Below are 18,515 nucleotides of genomic sequence, written 5' to 3' on the forward strand. Positions count from 1 at the left end.
ATGGGTTCAACTGCTTATTGCGTGGAGCAATCGTCAAGGGAGAGTTAAACTCAATTACAGTAACTGTGCTGAGTAGGAAAGAGAGGGAGCGAGAGAGGAATACATCGCAGCAAGCAGTGAATAAAAAAAGTAATGAATAAAAATCGACATGAAGCGTATCAAATATTTATTTTATTATTTTTTTTTTTGTAATTTTTTTTTTTCTGGGCAACAAAGAACTATAATACATTGACAGGCATGGGAGCTATTGCCAGCACAGGTTTATACAATACAGATAAAACCGCCTCCAATTTAGACAGTGGACACACAAGATATCAGATAGTCCCAAATGTTAAATTTATTATGTAAAAAAAAAAAAAAAGAAAAAAACGGAAGCAAGAAAAAGAAGAAGAATTCGTAAGACAATATCCATTTATTGCTCTTGTGGTGCTTTGAGGGAAGAACAAGAAGTGATTGGCACAACACATAAAAAGCTTGTATAAAAAACAAGAAGATACACAAAACTAGCATCGTCTGGGTCTCTGCAATGACCTTTTTCGATCTAAAACTGAATGGCATAAGAATAATATATAGAGAAATTGATGTTTATTTCTTTTAAATTTGTTCACTTGCTTCAGTGTCGCCTCAACATGCTACAAGAGGGCTGAATTGAAATATCCCAGAGAAGAATACCCCAAACTTCTGTTTTCTAAGAACCATAAAACCACATGAAGAACTAAGCGAATATTCAAACCCACTAAAACAGGAGGCACCAGATAAATAAAAAAGAAGTTTGAACAGACGTACCTTATTTACAATTCCCATTAAATTACACATAAATAAATATATACATACATGAACACAGATTCCCTCATATAACCGTGAATCGTGTTGAAATTCAAAGTTCAAGTTGGTCGCTTGGTCGAGTGAAAGTCAGTTCTTGAAGTCATGGTATGGAGTTGTAGATTTTTTTTTTCTTCTTTCGAGTTTATTCACAATACTGATTAAAAAAATCTTCCTCTTTCAGCTTCTTGTTGTCACATGGCTACAATCGTAAATGGGGATACTGAGGGGAAATCGCTGAATTTCAGTCCATTGAACTCATACAAAGGGAGTTCATGAAAAGTCCTGCTGTGGCAGATCTATACTCCTTTCACTGGCACACTGCTTTATTTTGATTTAAAGAAATGCTTTGTCCACGAATCCCAAAATGAACTGTTTTATTAGTATGTTTGTTGTTGTTGTTGTGTTTATATTATTAGCCTAGTATTTTTCTTTTTTTCTTTTTTTTAAGTTTCAAAATGTCAAGATCGGGAGGTGGTGCGTTCAGTGTTTCATCTTGATCACTAGTGTTTGTTATATATGTATTTTGTCATACATCAATTGGGATGTGTTGGCTGGACATCACTTTCTGTGCTTCTCGTCTTTGTCACCCGCCTTCGACCCCGTCTCATTGTGGCTATTAGGATTGTTGTTCAGGTACATTTTGTCCATGGCTTTAATGGCCTCCGTCAAATAGTTCTGCAGCGCCGTTAGGGCCGCGCACATGGCCGGAGTCCCGAATCCATGAGAAATAAGACTGAAGTGGGTCAAACAGCTCTGAATCCCGGGCTCAAGAATGGGCTGTGGACGTGAATTCCCCAAGGGCGAGCGGTCTTGCGAGAGCAGGTCCGTGAACTCTTTGCAGATTTGTCTAGAAGGAGACACAATACAGGATGCGTGTCAGGATGAAGCTAATTACAGCTGAACGTATGAAGTCAGAAATGTATTAAGACTACGTGCTCCTTATGTGTCCCTTAATCAGTGGCACGCGTGTTCCTTTTGACAGCAGCTCGTTGAGCAGTCCATCAGACCGATGGACAACTCGAGCTCAGTTTGAAAAGAGAGTCGCATATATGTCAGTAATACCTCAAGTGGAAACGTAAGAATTGGATTAGCCTTCACCTAAAAGTTAGGCTCTATGACATCTAAAGTAAATTGTCGTCGCGCTGTTGCTTTTTTATCATTAATGCGTTATTTTGCAGTAAAGAGAGAGAGAGAGAGAGAGAGAGAGAGAGAGAGAGAGAGAGAGAGAGAGAGAGAGAAATTATGGGAAATAGGCTACTAATTCGTTACAGGTTACGAATAACGCAAAAATTGTATTTTAACGAAACCATTTGGTTCCAAAATGCAGACATATTTATTAAAAGCTAGCCTACATAGATAGGCTATTGGCACCTGTGTATCTAACAGAAAGCACATTTAAATATGGTGTAAAATGCTATACGAAAATTAAGCAAAAAAAAAAAAAAACAACCTTCATAAACAGTGATATGCGCATATACATCTAAATAGTTAGAATAGCACTCACTTCGTTGCCAATAACATGTTTTTTCTTTGGACTTGTTCGTTTGGGTCGGAATGTTGTCGGTTCACGTATTCGGCTACCGCCTTGGCTGGAAACTCAGTCTCGCATACATAACCAAAATCTCTGGCCAGATGCACCGCTTCACCTAGAAGAAAATAAGAGTCAGTATGTGTATGTTACTGCAATAAAATGTAGACTAATTAACATATTTTATAGTTGTAATCTAATTAACGTCCTCGACCATTCAGCAGGACATCGTTCTTTATGAATTCTGACATTGTTAATGCAAATTTATTTTCTGTTAGGCTACATAATAAATAATTGAATTCTGTCAAATGTGTGCGTCAAAATGTGCCCTCCTTCTGAGAGTAACAGAACATAAGATTGACACCGTGATCCTTTTATCAAATATTAGAATGTTGTTCTATATAAAATAGCTAAAACCTCCGATACTTTGACTAGTTCTGTGTGTTTGGCAATTTTTTTCCCCTTTGGATTTAATTTCCTGAAACAGTTGGATTTTTACTGCGAGCCTTCCTTGTCATAAGCCTAGAATCCGGAAGAACGCATGCGCCAATTAGCATCAAAGCTCAACTCTACTAAACTGCTTTCCATAAAATGGAGCAGATCATAAACAATAACAGCACTTCAGAAAGCCAGTGTCCTCCGACTAAATCAGCGTCTGCTTGTGTGTCCACCACCCCCACCCCCTCGCCCTTATCTCGAAGGAATCATACATTTCTTCAGGCTCATTACCATACAAGACTAAATTTCAATGAAGCACGATGAATATTACATTCAGTCTTCAGCGGCAATGATTAACAGGAACCAATGAACCGTCTCCAGCTTTCACCTTTAAAACCCATGGCACACCAAATACCACTGCACGGAATAATCACCTCCAACTTTTCAAGCAAAATGGATTTATTCAACAGCTTGTGCATCTTCGCAGTGCAACATAATTAACTCATTTATATTTTATAATAGGCTTTCAACCTACAGGTCAACTGCATCAAGCAGACAAGGATATAATCCACACATAGCCTAATAATATTAATAATAATACGTGTCATAGAGATTTCGGCTGTGGTGCAATATATCCAGCAACTGCATAAAAGTGCCATAAAACAGCATTGCAAATATGACACAAAGTAGGCCCTACAAAGACATCCGAATTCACACCATGCTCAAATTTAAAGGCAAGTGGTGCTGCTTAAGGTATAAAGGAGGGAGAGAGACAGCGAGACAGCGAGACAGAGAGAGAGAGAGAGAGAGTATCCCACAAAATTGTTTTCCAAATTGTATCTCCGGAATCCGTTCTACAGCTTTGTTGCTTGCAAAACTCTCCTTTTCACGGATGAATGCAAATGCTGATTTAGAATGGCTCTCTACATGCAGCAATAAACACCTGCTTTATTAAAATATATATTTATCAGGAAACTTACCTTCCACCAGTGACGTCAAGAGAGTAACATTGGCAGCTTTGCGTCTCCCTGCTGGTAGATTTAATCCGATTTTATCTAGCTTTTCTCTTAAAGATCTTCCGCCATTCTTAGATTTGGCCCTTTGAAGTAAATGGCAAAAAAAAAAAAAAGTTATGAAATGTCATTATAGTTTTGTAATTATGTTATATTTATTTTACTCCTAATCATTATATATGCTATACATTATACATGCTATATATTTACATATCATTTATATTAAAATTTCTAATATTTATAATACCCCGGAGCAGCATAACCTTGAATAATTAAAATAAATAAATAAATAAATCAGTCGAGTGTCCCCCAAGAGACCTGTTTAGTTTAGATAACATCTCTTCAAGTTATTTTTTATTTTTATTTTTTTGCTAAAAGAAAGACATGTTGCTTTAGAGTATGCCATGGAATGTTTCAAAAGTAAAATCGAAATAAAATCTAAATAAACAAATAAAACATTTATTTTATGTCCCACTGTCATCACGTGAGATATAATTAAGGTTACAAGTGTCTATTAACTCGTGTTGCATTAAGATATTACACCATGTGCTCATTGCGATTGGGTAGGCCACTACAAGTAGCCTATATATAAAAAAAAATAATTCAGGTTCAGAATTTTGCTTGTGTTGGGGTATGATTTTTAATAGGTTGTCATTTCGGTGTGTTGTGGCGACGGGAAGCGCTTGATTAATAAATAATTACTAATGTATGGGATGGTTGTCCAGCTCACCTCCTCAAGACCCCACCGAGCAGGGAAGCGTTCAGGCACTCAGGCGGAGAAAGACGTCTCTGCACCTCAGCTACTGTGACTTTGTACTTTGATGTTGAGCTAAGAAGAGACAGACGACCCGGAACCGAACAGAACACTTCGTTTGGGTTTACCACACCTCCAAATAGCCCGTCTTTATTTATCGGTATAGCAGAGACATTGCTGTTGTTCTTGGATATGGAAACAGGACCTTGAAAAAAAAGAACATGATTAGGCCCCCCATTTCAGTCTACAGCACCAACAAAATGGAAAAAGATGAACTGCTATGCAGCAGGCAGCTTTTGAGTAAGATTAGATATGCGTTTATATGCACATCATCTCGCACGCCTATGTGGAATCAACGGAAATATGGTCTTATCAGAAAGGAAGAAAAATAGATACCACAGCAATAGCTTTTCATTCAGCTCATGAATGTAACTGCTGCAATATGCCCCAAGTAATGAAGTGGCCCAGCCATCAAAATATTTCATATTATCGCAATGGTGACTTCACACCAAGCTTGGAGAAAATGACAGTTCAGCAAGCATGGCATTACCTCAAATTTTCCACTAACTGCTCTGTGTAGCTGTTATTTGTTGAATATCATAAAACAGAAACTGATAAAGGAAAAAAGAAAGAGAGAGGGAAAAGAAGCATAATCCACGTAATTGTTTATAAACGTATAGGCTATTTTTTTTATTAATAATAACACTAATAATAATAATAATAATAATAATTCATTTTAATCCAGTACTTCCAAATAAAAATGTGTAGGCTATTATTTCTCATAATAGTTTTAATCTCTAAATAGTTGGTAACCTTGCCACATAAGCACATCAAATGACATTCACAAATCCGAAATACACACACGAGCTCTTACAAATAAGTGTCCAGGCCTAAATCCTGCTGCAGCGCCCGTTGTTTCTTTATGTGCTAACCGGAAACAAAAGCACAAGCACTACTGGATAGATCACTAGTGACATTAATAGCTCAGGGGAGACTAATAGAGACATGAGGAGTTAAACGAACTCGTGAGATCGTAATAATTACGTGTATGTGCAATGTGTATTCTTTGTGGATTTATACACGGTGCATCAAATTTAACATGTCAAAGCTTTTATATTGTTAAAACGAAGAAAATTAAATCTAGCCACAGCGCACGTAAATATGAGAAAACAATTCGATCTCAATATACTCCTTTTCCTGCAGCCCTCTTTGACCATCTGCGATGCGAACGAAACAAAGAGCCACGTAATTACAAAATAATGACAAATGATGAAATTTACACAGAATGCATTTGTTTAATTCACTACAAATGTGTTTCATAGTAAACTAAGTCTCTACGCGCGTTTTTCATGTCATCTTTGAATGAGACATTCAGCAAATTTCATCAAAGAGTACCATTTTAAATGTAGTCTCAGACTAAGTCAAGCACCAACATATTAGCTACACGAATAGTTTCCGCTATAGAACACTTGGTTAAAATGATTTGTGCCTTTTCGTCAGGCTATCTCAAGGCCTACAAATTAACCCGATCTGTCTCAAAGCAAGCACGGGTAGACTTTACGAGCGGAGAGCTGCTAGTGGAAGCACGTACGGTATTTGAGAGGAAATTGCTTACCTTTCTTGATTACAGTTTGGTCTGGGATGTGAATTCCTTGATCTTCAACATGCTGCAAAGATCAAAAAGCATACCTATTAATAATGATCGAAAGTTCAAAAACATCGTACTTTTTGCAAACGAAATGAAAATGCAATCCAAAGAGAAAATGCAAAAACGCTTTAAATAGCCTAGTAGCCTATTATTTATGACTACGCATACTATAAACAGCAACTTTATAGAAGTAGCCTACATATTTTTGACCCATGTTAATTACGTCTATAGGTAGGTATTTAATTAAAATAATAAAAACTTGAATTATATTTTTTGGATCATAAAATATAATAATATTAAATATATCTATTTACCCAGAGAATAAACGTGGGAAATCTATAAAGCATGCAGTTATGGTGGAACAGAGAATTTTGTCCAGACTCAATTCGTCAGATCTCTTCAGCAGGCACATTGCAATTAAATTACTGATGAAAAGGGGGGCAGCCAAGAATCACGTCCAAAAATGACAGACAATATTAATCAAAAAGCCCAGTACACCACTCACTTTGTGTTACTGGGATGAACAACAGCGAGAAAAATAAATCCAATAATAAATTTATGGGGAAAAGGTATATTACTTTTTTTTCGCGCTACCGTTTAAAATAGAACTTTGCATAAGATTACTTTCTTTCTATATGGTTTTACTCATAAAACATGCAACGTTTACCATTGGTCATCAAGGCAAAAATGTCTAACATAATTGACCACCACCAGCAAATACATTTAAATAGTATATTTACATTCAAACAACAATTTATCTTTTTTTTTTACAAACTTCAATTTATTCTGACAAAAGCCGTTCTCTTGTGCATTAGGCCTACCGTAATTCAATAAAACAACTTAAATAAGAACAATTAAATATGTGACCAGATATTTGGCTGTCCGAGATTGTACAGAAAATAGCAACAGTAGCAAATCCAAATAATGGAGTTGGATTATGGAGGTGACGTTATAAGATTTAAGCTTTTCTCCTTACCTGCACATCTTCTAAAGAGTGAGGTATTCCATGGATAGGGATTGAATCCGTGAGTCCAGTCTCAATGCCGTGACCCGAGGGAAGTAGCACTTCTCTGCGGTACTCTCTGCACAGCTGATGCGGTAACCCGCGGTGCTGGTGCAGCAGGCTGCTCTCCTGACTCTGCCGCTGGCCAGGCCAGCCCGGGTGCTGTGGTTGAGGCTGGGCGTGCAGAGAGTTGATGGAGTACGGGTCATTAACGTGAGAGTAAGGGTCCTGAGACTGCGGGTAGATGGGCTGGTAGGGTGGCGGAAAGTATGGCGGCTGGAAGTCTGAATTGGGCGTGTGAGAGAGCGGAGGAGCGCTGGTGTACGGAGACTGGCCCACGCCGCCCAGCTGGGGTAACCGGGCTGTGCCATTGCTGGTCCCGTCGTGGCGATCTAGGAGAGAAATATATAGTGCTGTTAAAAATAATAATAACAATAATAATAATAATAATAATAATAATAATAATAATAATAATAACATAAATTTAAGGGGGGGAAAGATAAACAGGAGTGATTTGATATCGCACTTGTTAATTTATAAATCTGAACATGCATTTAATCTGGTCAAGAACAAAAATATCAAAACAACAATACTGCGTTATAATTAGAATAATTTCCATATAGAATAATATGTTATTCTACATTTAAATGTACATCGATAGTTTGTTGTTCATTCATCAATTGAAAATCCTACTGAGAGGCAAATAAAAATAATCAGAGCTCATTTAAAGTATTCAGTCTTTGTAATAGCATTTTATGCTACCAATTACCGCTTGCATGATGGAACAGAAAAAAAGACAGCATAAAAATAATGCTACATAAATAAATAACAAAACAAACAAACATTCGGAGAGTAAATGCTGAGCGCAGTCTTCAGATTTTTACTCCCGACAGTCACTCACCATCGCGGAAAAACTGTGCACTAACATCAGCGAGGATTTCCGAGGACTTCAAAAGACAAGAATTTCAGAGGAACAAAACGAAAATTGCAAACGTGCAAATTAAATCAAGCCAATGATAATTGTAGGGCGAGGTGGCGGTGGCCAGCTTTCAAATAAAGCAATAATCCATCAGAATCTGGGTAAATTCCCACTTCTCTTCGTCTGCTGTTTAGATGCAATGCTTTTCTCTAAAGTTTCTTAGATCCCCTTGGCGTCTCCAGGCTCTGTCAGTGAACTGTTCCCTCGCTTGAGCTCATGTTAGCACAGATCTGCCTCTTCCTCTGCACTCCTAATGGTAGATATTCATGACTATTAATATTACACGAATACTTAATAAGAGAAGAATGGTCGGAAATCGAGCGTGAAGCGAGGAAGCAACTCAAGGCAGACTGCACTAAATGACGTCCATTGAATGGGGAATCAGTATATCTAATCAGAGATGAGGAGAGAGAGACAGAGTGAGTGGGAGAGAGAGGGAGAGAGAGACAAAAGAGGGACATTCTCCTGCGTCTGACGAATCAGAGAAGGGGAAACATTTTAAAAGGTTCGAGGGCAAGCAAAAGTGAAAGAAAGACAGAACGAGGGGGGAAGAACACAAGCAAGGAAACAATGTGCACCTCTGATTCTGGTGAAAATCCAACAAACGCTGAGGGCATCTGGGCTGGCACATTTTTACTGTTCACAGGATGCTCGTCTACCTCATTGTTTTTCACATTAGTCTTCGTCTGTTCGTGCTCCATGGCCCACTAAAATCCCTCACCACGAATTTAACAACGGCCAAGACATCAACACACGCCAATGCAGCTTAACTCACCGCCAGAGCAAATATTCAACAAACTTAACGCATGTATATTCATCCTACACGCTTCCCTCTAAGATTTCATGTCATACGCGATTATTATGAAACAGAAAGTAACTACTTATTACAATTAATGCGAGTCTGTGGGTCGAGAGAAAGAAACTGATAAGGACACGCGGAGTGCAGAGATTCTTTCCTGATCATGGCGTAGGCTATGTGATTCTCCAGAAACGAGCGAAAACACGTTTTACTGGCTTAACCATTCCGAAAACTACTCCCATATATTAGCCTACTGCATTCACCAAACAAATCATAGAGGGGAAGACAAGCAAGAACTAAAAAAAAGGGGGGGAAATACATTTATTTTAAACCGAAATGATCCACTGCAATTCATACACATTTCGATATTACGTTTTAATTATTTTTTTTTTGTACTACAGAACTTCTACAGGCATTTAATACGTGTGATACGTGTATGTGTGTATTATTATGTTATGTATAAGTAAATGTGTCCTGGATCATGCTGTATTGCAGTATTTTATTTATCACTTGTTCTTGTGTTAAATTAAATTGTACACAAAGCAAGAAAAAAATGAAATAAAAGCTTACTGATTTAAAAGTTAAACCGTTCAGAATTATGGTAAATATCATGCAATATTTGGTATTAAAAGCCTGGTTAAACCGCTTACCTCGAAGTCTTCATATTTAATATTATCAGTTAATTTCCAAAGCATTTTCATTGGTTGTGGATAGAGTGAAGTGCGCCTTCGCTTGAGTTTGACACAGTGCACAAGGCTCGAGCTGCGCGCTCAGATCTCCCTCTAATGGTGGAAGAGAGAGACTCGAGCGCTACTGTAATAACCCTCATTAGCATATCAAGAGACCAAAGCCAATGAATATACACAGGTAGAAAGAATACCTTTACTGAGTTCAATTTGTATTTCAAAAGGGAACTGTAAATGCAGGGGTTAATATCAGTTGTGAAGGATGACTTCACCAATTCTTTGGAATTAATCATCCATTTGGATTAATTCAGAGCGGAGTTATAGGCCATGTATAACCCGAATCATTAGAAAGATTTTTCTTTCTTCTTCTTCTTCTTTTTTTTATTATAGACCATACGCTTTGCATACATCCATTCTTCAAAAAGTTCTAGGTTTTCGAATCTACAACCCAAGAGAAACCTGTAAAAAATTGAGCAACCTATATATTGAACAATGCTAAACTGCTGCAGCATGCACGTGATTTAGTGGACAAAACCACACTGATTCCAGTCTGACAATTGTAAACTGTTGTTTTAGTCCTATAGTGTGCCTGGGCCTGTAAAATACTCTCAGTAGTATAATGCAAAAAAGCCGATTCTTCAGTAGATATACACCTATTTAGATCGTGTAACGGCGCAATTTGATAAATGTAAATAATTAACACAACAACATGGCTTGTTAAATGTGAATGAGGTCAGGAGACAGGTCGTCGAATCTAAGGCGTTGTCTCTCCCTTATCTCCATTACCATTTTTGGTGGGGTGAGTCCAGTTGTCATTAATGAGAGGCCGAAAGAAACTAAGACACAATGACGACTAAGAGAGGCAAATAAAACGCGCAATAGAGATAGGTGTGCTGCTTTGTTGTTTGCTGCTTAATAATTGGGGGTCCGCATCATTGAAACCAATCACACAAAAGAAAAGCAAAACTAGTCTTCATTCTTAGCACTATTTGGTAATCTTCAATGTAGGAAAATTGTCCATTCACAATATTCGTATCTAAATGGACATAGCCTGTTATTTGTGGTGTTACATTACCAAAATAAATGACTGATTCACGTTGATTTTCTGGTTTTCTATTCTTTTCTTTTTTATATGGTCATAATGGGTCACAGCAACTTGTGGATTGTGTTCACACACATACACACACACACACAATAATAATAATAATAATAATAATAATAATAATAATAATAATAATAATAATAATAAATAAATAAATAAATAAAATAAAATACACTGACTTATTATTGCAGGAGAAAAACTGTTTATAGAGAAAATAATAAATAAATCAAGTCTTTCCCGTTCATGATACTATAGGACTCGCGTTATGTAGGCCTGCACAAAATGACCAAATTGCAATAATATCGGAAACGAGTCAAATGAAAACATTTAAACCAGTGTGCAAATTGAAATAAACAGCCTGCGTATCCAGTATCCAACAACAAATTATAGGACTCTCTCACGAGCCACCCTGAGAGTGCTTTATTTTAGAGAAATCTGATCAGGAGATTATTTTTCACCGCTGTCTCGCCTTTGACTTCACCCTATCTTTCACCGTCTCAAACGCAAACCTACCTGCGTGAACTATACAGCTTTTGTGTGTAGCATTTTATTTACATTGGTTAATTACTAATACTGTCTGGAAAACTTTTCTGAAAAGCTACCGTGTAAGACTTAATTTTCACTTATATACAAAAGTAAAACGTGCTCCTTCATCACCCTCGTATACCTTATAAGGAAGAGAACGTACCTGCCAGTCTCCCATTTTGCCCATTAATGACATTCTTGTGTCTTCTTTCTGAATGTGGTACATCACACAGCGTTATCTCATTGGGTCTTGTGTCCTTAAGCAAAATTCCACTTTACCTGAACAAAATCTACTCACCTGGCAATAAAAACAGAGGACCACCTCACGGCGCATGCGCTCTGTTACGGGCACGTGCAAGGCAACAACACCTAGAAAAGGTGGTAGAAGTGGTTTTGATTTTTTTTGTGCATTTTAGCGAGGAGAGAGAGGAGAGTGTGTTTTATTTGTTGTAATATTATTAAAAATGTGTATTGTGCAGTCAGCATGCATAAAAAGTATCAGTGTGTTTTCAGATAATATATTATACATACATATACACATCGTGTCTTTTCAGATGACGTACAATAGTTACATTTGTTGCCCCTAAAATAAAAGGTCTTTATTTCTTAAAAATTTAATCAAATATATTTTTAATAATTTAAGGTAGCACTCGTCATTTTTTACACCATTGTTAACATACTACTACTACTACTAAGAGAACTAATGAACAAAGGGGGGGAAAGATGTAAGCTTTATGAAAATACAAAATGTAGGCTAATATAACAAATATCACTCATACAACAAATAGCACATAACCTTTAGAGAGGGACAACACGTAGGCGTGTCTATAGACCTATATCAGAAGGACATCTGTTTATAGAAGGAATTTCAAAATGAAAGTGAATTTAAATTAGACAGCAATTTCAAAAGAGAGATTTCAAAAGGCGCTAGGACCTTTAAGCACGAATGACGTGAAGCGTGTGGTCAGAGATTGTCAGGGATCAAGAAAATAAATTTATGTTTATATTTTAATAGCCTGCTTAAAATGAATTATAGCCTATAGACCACAAACTGACATTTTATTATGAAAAATAGAACATGAAATTTTACGTTGATGTTGTTGGCGACTGTAATGTATAGTTAAGTTTTTTTCTTAAAGAACTAAATGTCTCCATTAAAATGCAGGCCCGTCAAAAACAGCTCCGAGATTACATCGGTTAGTTCTTGATCAATATTGACAAGACTACTAACAATTTCATTAAAATAATCTGTTAAACTTTTGTGCCAAGCATGAAATGTGAGTAACGTTTTCTAGGCTAGTGAATATCGTCATGTCAATGTGCTCCCTCTAAATCACCTGAAGTTCTCCGGCGCCCTCTTTTGGACAAGAGTAGGCATCCTTTTGTATTTAAGCCAGCAGGCGTTATACCTGTCTATTCAACGTTTCAAGCTGTCCACTTGATGCATTTGACTGTTATGATTCCGAGAAAGCCTCAAAATAGCTCTAAATTGCTAGAAATTATATTTATGAGCATACTTTTAATGGGGGTCTAAAGGTATTGCAATCCAATAAAACATTAAACTTCATGTCTATGTTTCTCATTTTGGTCATCTGGCGCTCTCTAACGATGGTTTTTAAAACTGCAACAACATTACAATTTAATTTATTACAGTTTTTCTGAATTTCTAAAACACTAAACCCCGATATCTGAACCAAATTCCCACTAGCTTAAACCAATCTGTCGAATAAAGCACTCTTTCTGCTAAAGCTTAAACACATCCTGGCAGTTAGGCTCTATTTGCAAATCTCATGCACTCTTTTTGCAAAACTCTAAACATATTCTCATTCACTTAAACACTTATTACACTGTGATAACATTTGCAAAATGTTAAACACAAGCGGCAAAAGTTAAACACAACTAAAGCACAGTTATTGCGCACATGATTCAAAATTGTTCACACTTGTTTCTAATGATGTGATCTAAACAACTGTACAAAATATGAGCCAGTTCAGAGTGCACAAGAGGCACAGGTGACTGAATGATGATACGAACAATAGATGGAAAAAAATCTAAGGAGAGGAGGAAGAGTACATGGAATAATTGGAGGATGAGGAGAGAAAGAGTAAGGCTTTGAGAGTGTATAAGGCTGGATCTGTCAGACCAGAGGGTTTTTTCTCTGTCTAGCTAAAAAAAGAGAAAAGAGTAACATGCTATTCATTTAGAGTTTTATTTGACCTTTTTGGCCTTTGCAGTTGGACTGCAGTATTTTCGCAGAAATGCTGAATATATACAAAGATTCAGTACTATTCAATATTCAACACAATATATTCTTGCAGTACATACAGTAGGTCTATACAATATATTCACCTTACTCAGCTGCAATTACTATACTTTTTTACAGAATTGCAAAATGGTTTACTCAATACAATATACTTTTTTTCTGTAATGTTCTGGATGCTGTGTTCTCCATTTTTCTCTGTAGTGTCTAATGAATGCTATGTTTATTTTATTCATTCATGTCTGTGTGATCTGAGAGCACAGTTTGATTTTGAGTACAAGTGAAATGGTTTTGCAGTGATTGTTTGATTTTGATGGAAGAGTCAGAGGTTTCGGGGAATTCAGTTTGAGTATTTGGATTTGTGTTTAAGGATTTGAGAAAATGAGTGATGGTTTCATGAAAAGTGTTTCAGCAATTCAGAAAAACTGTAATGTGGACTGCATACAAAAAAAAGGCAATGTCTATGTGCCTTGTTGAATACTTCTTGAAAACTATAAAATAAATAAAATATAAAATAAAAAAGTGATTAGTTAGGAGGTGCAATGTGTAATAAAATAAAACCACAGGTAATTTCCGTTTTTCTGATTTAATTTTAATGCCATGTAACCAATAATATGCATAATACATAATATTTTCCCAAATCTGTTTTCTGTAACAGAACCAAAGACCAACAGGACATAAAACCCCCCTATGTGAGTAAAAACTGCAACTGCATGTGTTAGAAGTGACTCCAAAATCTGATTTGATGTTGTTACAGTTAGAGAATGTGTTTCTTAAGTGGGATTGATGTTGGGTAATTAAAGGAAAAGCAATTGGCAGGTGTGTGGGTTTGCGAAAGATCAGCTTTCCTGGAGACTCTGGACTGTTTCCAGATTATACGTTTCACCATTGCAACAACAACAACAACAATGTCCTAACTTTGCTACCAGAGAGTGTATCTAGACCACAGGAAACAGAAACACTGACATGTTGTGAAAATATATTTTCACTTGTTTATTTGCTTGGTTAACCTGATTAAAAAATCTTATGATGGAATGTTTTGTGGAGTCCATGGAGGGCAGCTCACCAACAGCATCCAGGTGAAAACAGGAGTAATTCAAATATGCCTGTTGTTAACCTTCCTGTTTCTTTTTGCCATTGACTGGATTATGAAGGAATCCACTAGAGAGTGAAGGAACTGAATCCAGTGGGTCACGTGGACCCAGCTTGAGGATCTGGACTTTGATGACGACCTTGTAATTCTCTCCCACAACAAACAGCAGATGCAAGAGAGGACTGACGTAGTGATAACTACATCTCAGATTTTGCCTCAATGTTAACAGAGATAAGAGCAAGATCCTCAAGTGAAATCCACAAGTAAGGATCATGTCATGCTGAATGGAAGTCCACTGGAAAAAGTCCAGTCCTTAACCTTGAGCAGAAGCATCATTGACCAACGGCACAGATGCAGATGTCAAGGCAAGGACTGGCAAAGCAAAAGCTGCCTGCATACAGCTCAAGAACATCTGGAGTGCCAGAGACCTGTCCTCGCCAACTAAGATCTGCCTGTTTAACTCAAAGTCAGTGTTGCTGTTTGAAGCTGAAACCTGGAGGATGACCAAAATGACCATCAGTAATGTGCAAACCTTCTTCAACAGCTGTCTCAGAAGGATTCTTCAGATCTGCTGGCCTGACACCATCAGCGATACCAACCTCTGGGAAATTACCCACAAACTCCCCAGCTGAAGAAGAAATCAGAAAGAAAAGATGAGTTTGGATAGGGCGCTTAAGTGGAATTAAAGGGGTCATATGATGCTTTTTTAAATATCATTATTTTGTGTATTTGGTGTAACAGAGTATGTTGAAATGCTTTAATGTTCAAAAAACACATTATTTTTCAAATACTTTACATTATTGTAGGTCCTCTATGCCCCGCCTCTCTCAAACCAGTCCTTTTCTACATAGTCCCTCCTTCTGACAAGCGCAGTCTGCTGTGATTAGCCAACTGACCCAGTGCATTGTGATTGGCCGAACACCGCAAGCACTCGTCGGAAATATAACGCCCCTTTCAATAATTGCGAGCTTCAACATTCAAAATAAATGTAAAGACAGTTAATAATGTCCTTAGTTTAACCATCAGTTCAAGCCCGAAAGGGTAACAGAGTCGCGTGACAGACACAGTGATGAAGCTTTTATGCGTTTGCAGTATACAAGCCATGGACAGTTAAGACAGCTGACTCCACTGTGTGACCCTGTCTCTCTCTCTAACACGCGCGCACACATACGCACACATGACGTGCAAAACTCTGCATTTGAACAGTCAACAGCAAATACTTAAACTAATAACAAAACATACTTACAGTAGCTGATTCAGAAGCGCCAGATTGTTGTAGCAAAGTCAGAATGACCTCCTCTCCTAGGTTCACGAAATGATTTTAATGTCTCCTTGTTGGTGAAAAACATTGTTATCATTATTCCTTTACATTTTTTCATTTAACAGACTTTTATCCGAAGTGAAAAAGAGGAATACAACAAGCAATTCCTCATAAAGAGAGGTGTGACGTGGGTTTCTTTGGGATATTTGAAGACCAGGAATGCTGCATTCTGAATCATTTGAAGATGTTTGATTGCACATAATAGAAGTCCAGCCAGAAGAGCTTTGCCGTATAGTCCAGCCTAGAAATGACAATGGCCTGGACAAGAAGTTGTGCAGTATAGTTCACGTAACAACTGAGCCAGGAGACCTTTCTGTGTAGCATTTGCATGTCTATGTTGGTTTTTATAAATCGTATATTCTATTGTAACATTGTGTATACACTCATCAAAGAGTGACAGCTTTTTAGTGGTTATGAGCACTCTGAAAGCGTCTATAATCCATCCAGAACTTTGTTTTTCAGCCACACACACACACACACTGCAAAGTTTCGGGAATGAAGTCTGCATATTTATGCGGGATTCACTCTCGAAGTAGCAGTGATTTACATAGTGATAACTATAGCAATAGACAGGAAAAAATATGTGAAAATGTGCATAAATACTAGAGCACCCTCACTAGGTGCGAAGACAACGTTTGAGCATGTACACCACTGGTGTCAAAAGTATTCACATTCATTACTCAAGTAGAAGTATAGATACAGGGTTTCCGTGGGGCATTAAAAAGCATTAAAAGTCCTTAAATGGATTTTGCGAAAAATAAGGCCTTAAATGGCATTAAAAAGCATTAAATTTGATTCCTCCAGGCATTACATTTTTTTATATAGTTTTGAAGAGAATTTTATATAAATTTATTGAATATAGCCTTCATAATTAATAAAAAAATTAAAAAAAATAAAATAAAATGTTGTCAAGATATGTGTTAGTGTGATAAACATGCGGAACCAGTTTGGTAATTGACAAAAGAAGAAAAGAAAAAGAAAGTTTGGTAATTGGTTCCGGCCGGAGCAAAATTGCCGTGATGCGGAGGTGATGCGGGCATTTTGTACAGCGGTGGACCGATCTGAACCTAGGAAAAATGGGAAAGTGTAAGTTCCAGCTGAAGTACGAAAATTTTAAGACATGGTTGCAGCCTGTTAGTGGTAAAAATAATGAGGGATTTTGCAGCGTTTGGCAGTGAGATTACATTTTGTTATAATTGCACAGTTTTGTTTTCGGTTATCCTACAGTTACTGGTTTGTTGTTTTGCGCACACTTTTACAAAAGCAAGCTTTTTGAATAATTGTGGCTCTCAACTTAAAGTAGAGTTCCTGCTAATTTTGAAATATCTCCAAATAAACTGACATTAAGCTGCCTCCTGAGCCATTTCTATTTCAGTTCAGAGTGATATAGTTTCATCATTGCATCATCGTCAAACTGAATGGTTGCTATTCAGAATTTGGGACATGTCTAAAAAAATGTGTGTGTATATATCTGTGGTGGTCAGTAACGGAGTAGCTTTACTTCGTTACTGTACTTAAGTATCAATGTACTCAAGTATCTGTACTTTACTGGAGTAGTTTTATTTTGAGTAACTTTTACTTCACTACATTCCAAAGCATAAGATCGTACTTTTTACTTCACTACATTTCATAAAACATATCGTTACTCCTTATAATATATGACGTGCTCTGACACGCAGAAGCGTTGTCTGATTCAAGAAAAAACTGATTATTTTTAATGAACCTTTTAAATCGGTTCGCAAATCGCACCAAATGATTCATTCACGAATTAGAATGATCCGATTGCAGCTGTTCTCGAGTCAACAACTCACTGATTCAAATGAACCGTTTAGTGCGGGTCTCTAGAGAACTGAATTCAGTTCGGTAAGAACCGGGAGATCTTGTGAGCGTGCGCGCGACTGATGCTTCTAAAAGGAAGTTAATAATGTCGAAATTTAGAATTAATTATTGAACCTGAAAATCATATTTAGGTCAAAACTGTCAGTTGTTTGTGAACTAAATCTGCTGTAAAGAGTGATCTATTTCAGCCCACTGAAATGTTTGAATGCAGACACATCAATCGGAGTCTCTGTTTCAGGTAAAAAAACCGAAACATTTAAATAACACAGATTAAATAAAATAACTCATGTACGTTCAAATTCCCCGCTGCCATAATGTTAACAGTTCTATTAAAATCCCATGCATGCCCTATGTGTCGTCTGTTTTTATATTGTTTATCAACAGTATAAATGTTTATATTGTTTGGATTAACTAGCCGAGTAGACAGATATGAATCTTTCTTCATAACCATTCTAAAAAAAACAAAAAAAGTAAATATTGTTAGCTGATGCTAACTGTCTAGCTAACAAGCTTGCTGGTGCTAAAATGAAGTCATTTTTAGATAAGAAATCCAAATATTTTTATTCATCCGCCTAGATAGATTACATCTGGGAAAAAAGAAAGGATGTGATGTTCAGAACATGGTAACTACAGTAATTATCAGATTGAGAAGTGATGTCCTCTGGGGGCATTTGACCAGGGGTGTTTTTACACCACAGACAA

At 37.0% G+C, this 18,515-nt stretch overlaps 1 protein-coding gene across 4 annotated transcripts; it reads right to left on the reverse strand.

Moving 5' to 3' along the window:
- Positions 1–149: 149 nt before the first annotated feature.
- On the reverse strand, positions 150–11,678 carry LOC109064828 (transcription factor AP-2-alpha-like). Of its 4 annotated transcripts, XM_042751870.1 has the most exons (8): positions 11,599–11,678; positions 11,464–11,511; positions 7,183–7,602; positions 6,174–6,225; positions 4,535–4,763; positions 3,772–3,890; positions 2,330–2,471; positions 150–1,672 (listed from the first exon to the last, which is right to left on the reverse strand). In XM_042751870.1, exons 1-8 carry the CDS (start codon positions 11,632–11,634, stop codon positions 1,384–1,386), a joined length of 1,335 nt encoding a protein of 444 aa, XP_042607804.1. In that variant the 5' UTR covers positions 11,635–11,678; the 3' UTR covers positions 150–1,383. The 4 variants fall into 4 exon arrangements, with proteins under 4 accessions (XP_042607804.1, XP_042607805.1, XP_042607806.1 ...); XM_042751871.1 differs by lacking the exons at positions 11,464–11,511; positions 11,599–11,678 and adding an exon at positions 9,638–9,839; XM_042751872.1 differs by lacking the exons at positions 11,464–11,511; positions 11,599–11,678 and adding an exon at positions 8,111–9,227.
- Positions 11,679–18,515: the final 6,837 nt, after the last annotated feature.

This window comes from Cyprinus carpio, chromosome B24 (genome assembly GCF_018340385.1).
Source record: "Cyprinus carpio isolate SPL01 chromosome B24, ASM1834038v1, whole genome shotgun sequence".
Lineage (NCBI taxonomy): Eukaryota > Metazoa > Chordata > Actinopteri > Cypriniformes > Cyprinidae > Cyprinus > Cyprinus carpio.

Excerpts from the sequence above, each read along its gene's own strand:
- LOC109064828 (XM_042751873.1), bottom strand. The coding sequence starts at position 8,889 with ATGGAGCACGAACAGACGAAGACTAATGTGAAAAACAATGAGGTAGAC. Across the intron at positions 3,891-4,534 it reads CTCGGTGGGGTCTTGAGGAG|GGCCAAATCTAAGAATGGCG; the intron begins GTGAGCTGGACA and ends TTTACTTCAAAG. Across the intron at positions 1,673-2,329 it reads AACATGTTATTGGCAACGAA|ACAAATCTGCAAAGAGTTCA; the intron begins GTGAGTGCTATT and ends GTCTCCTTCTAG.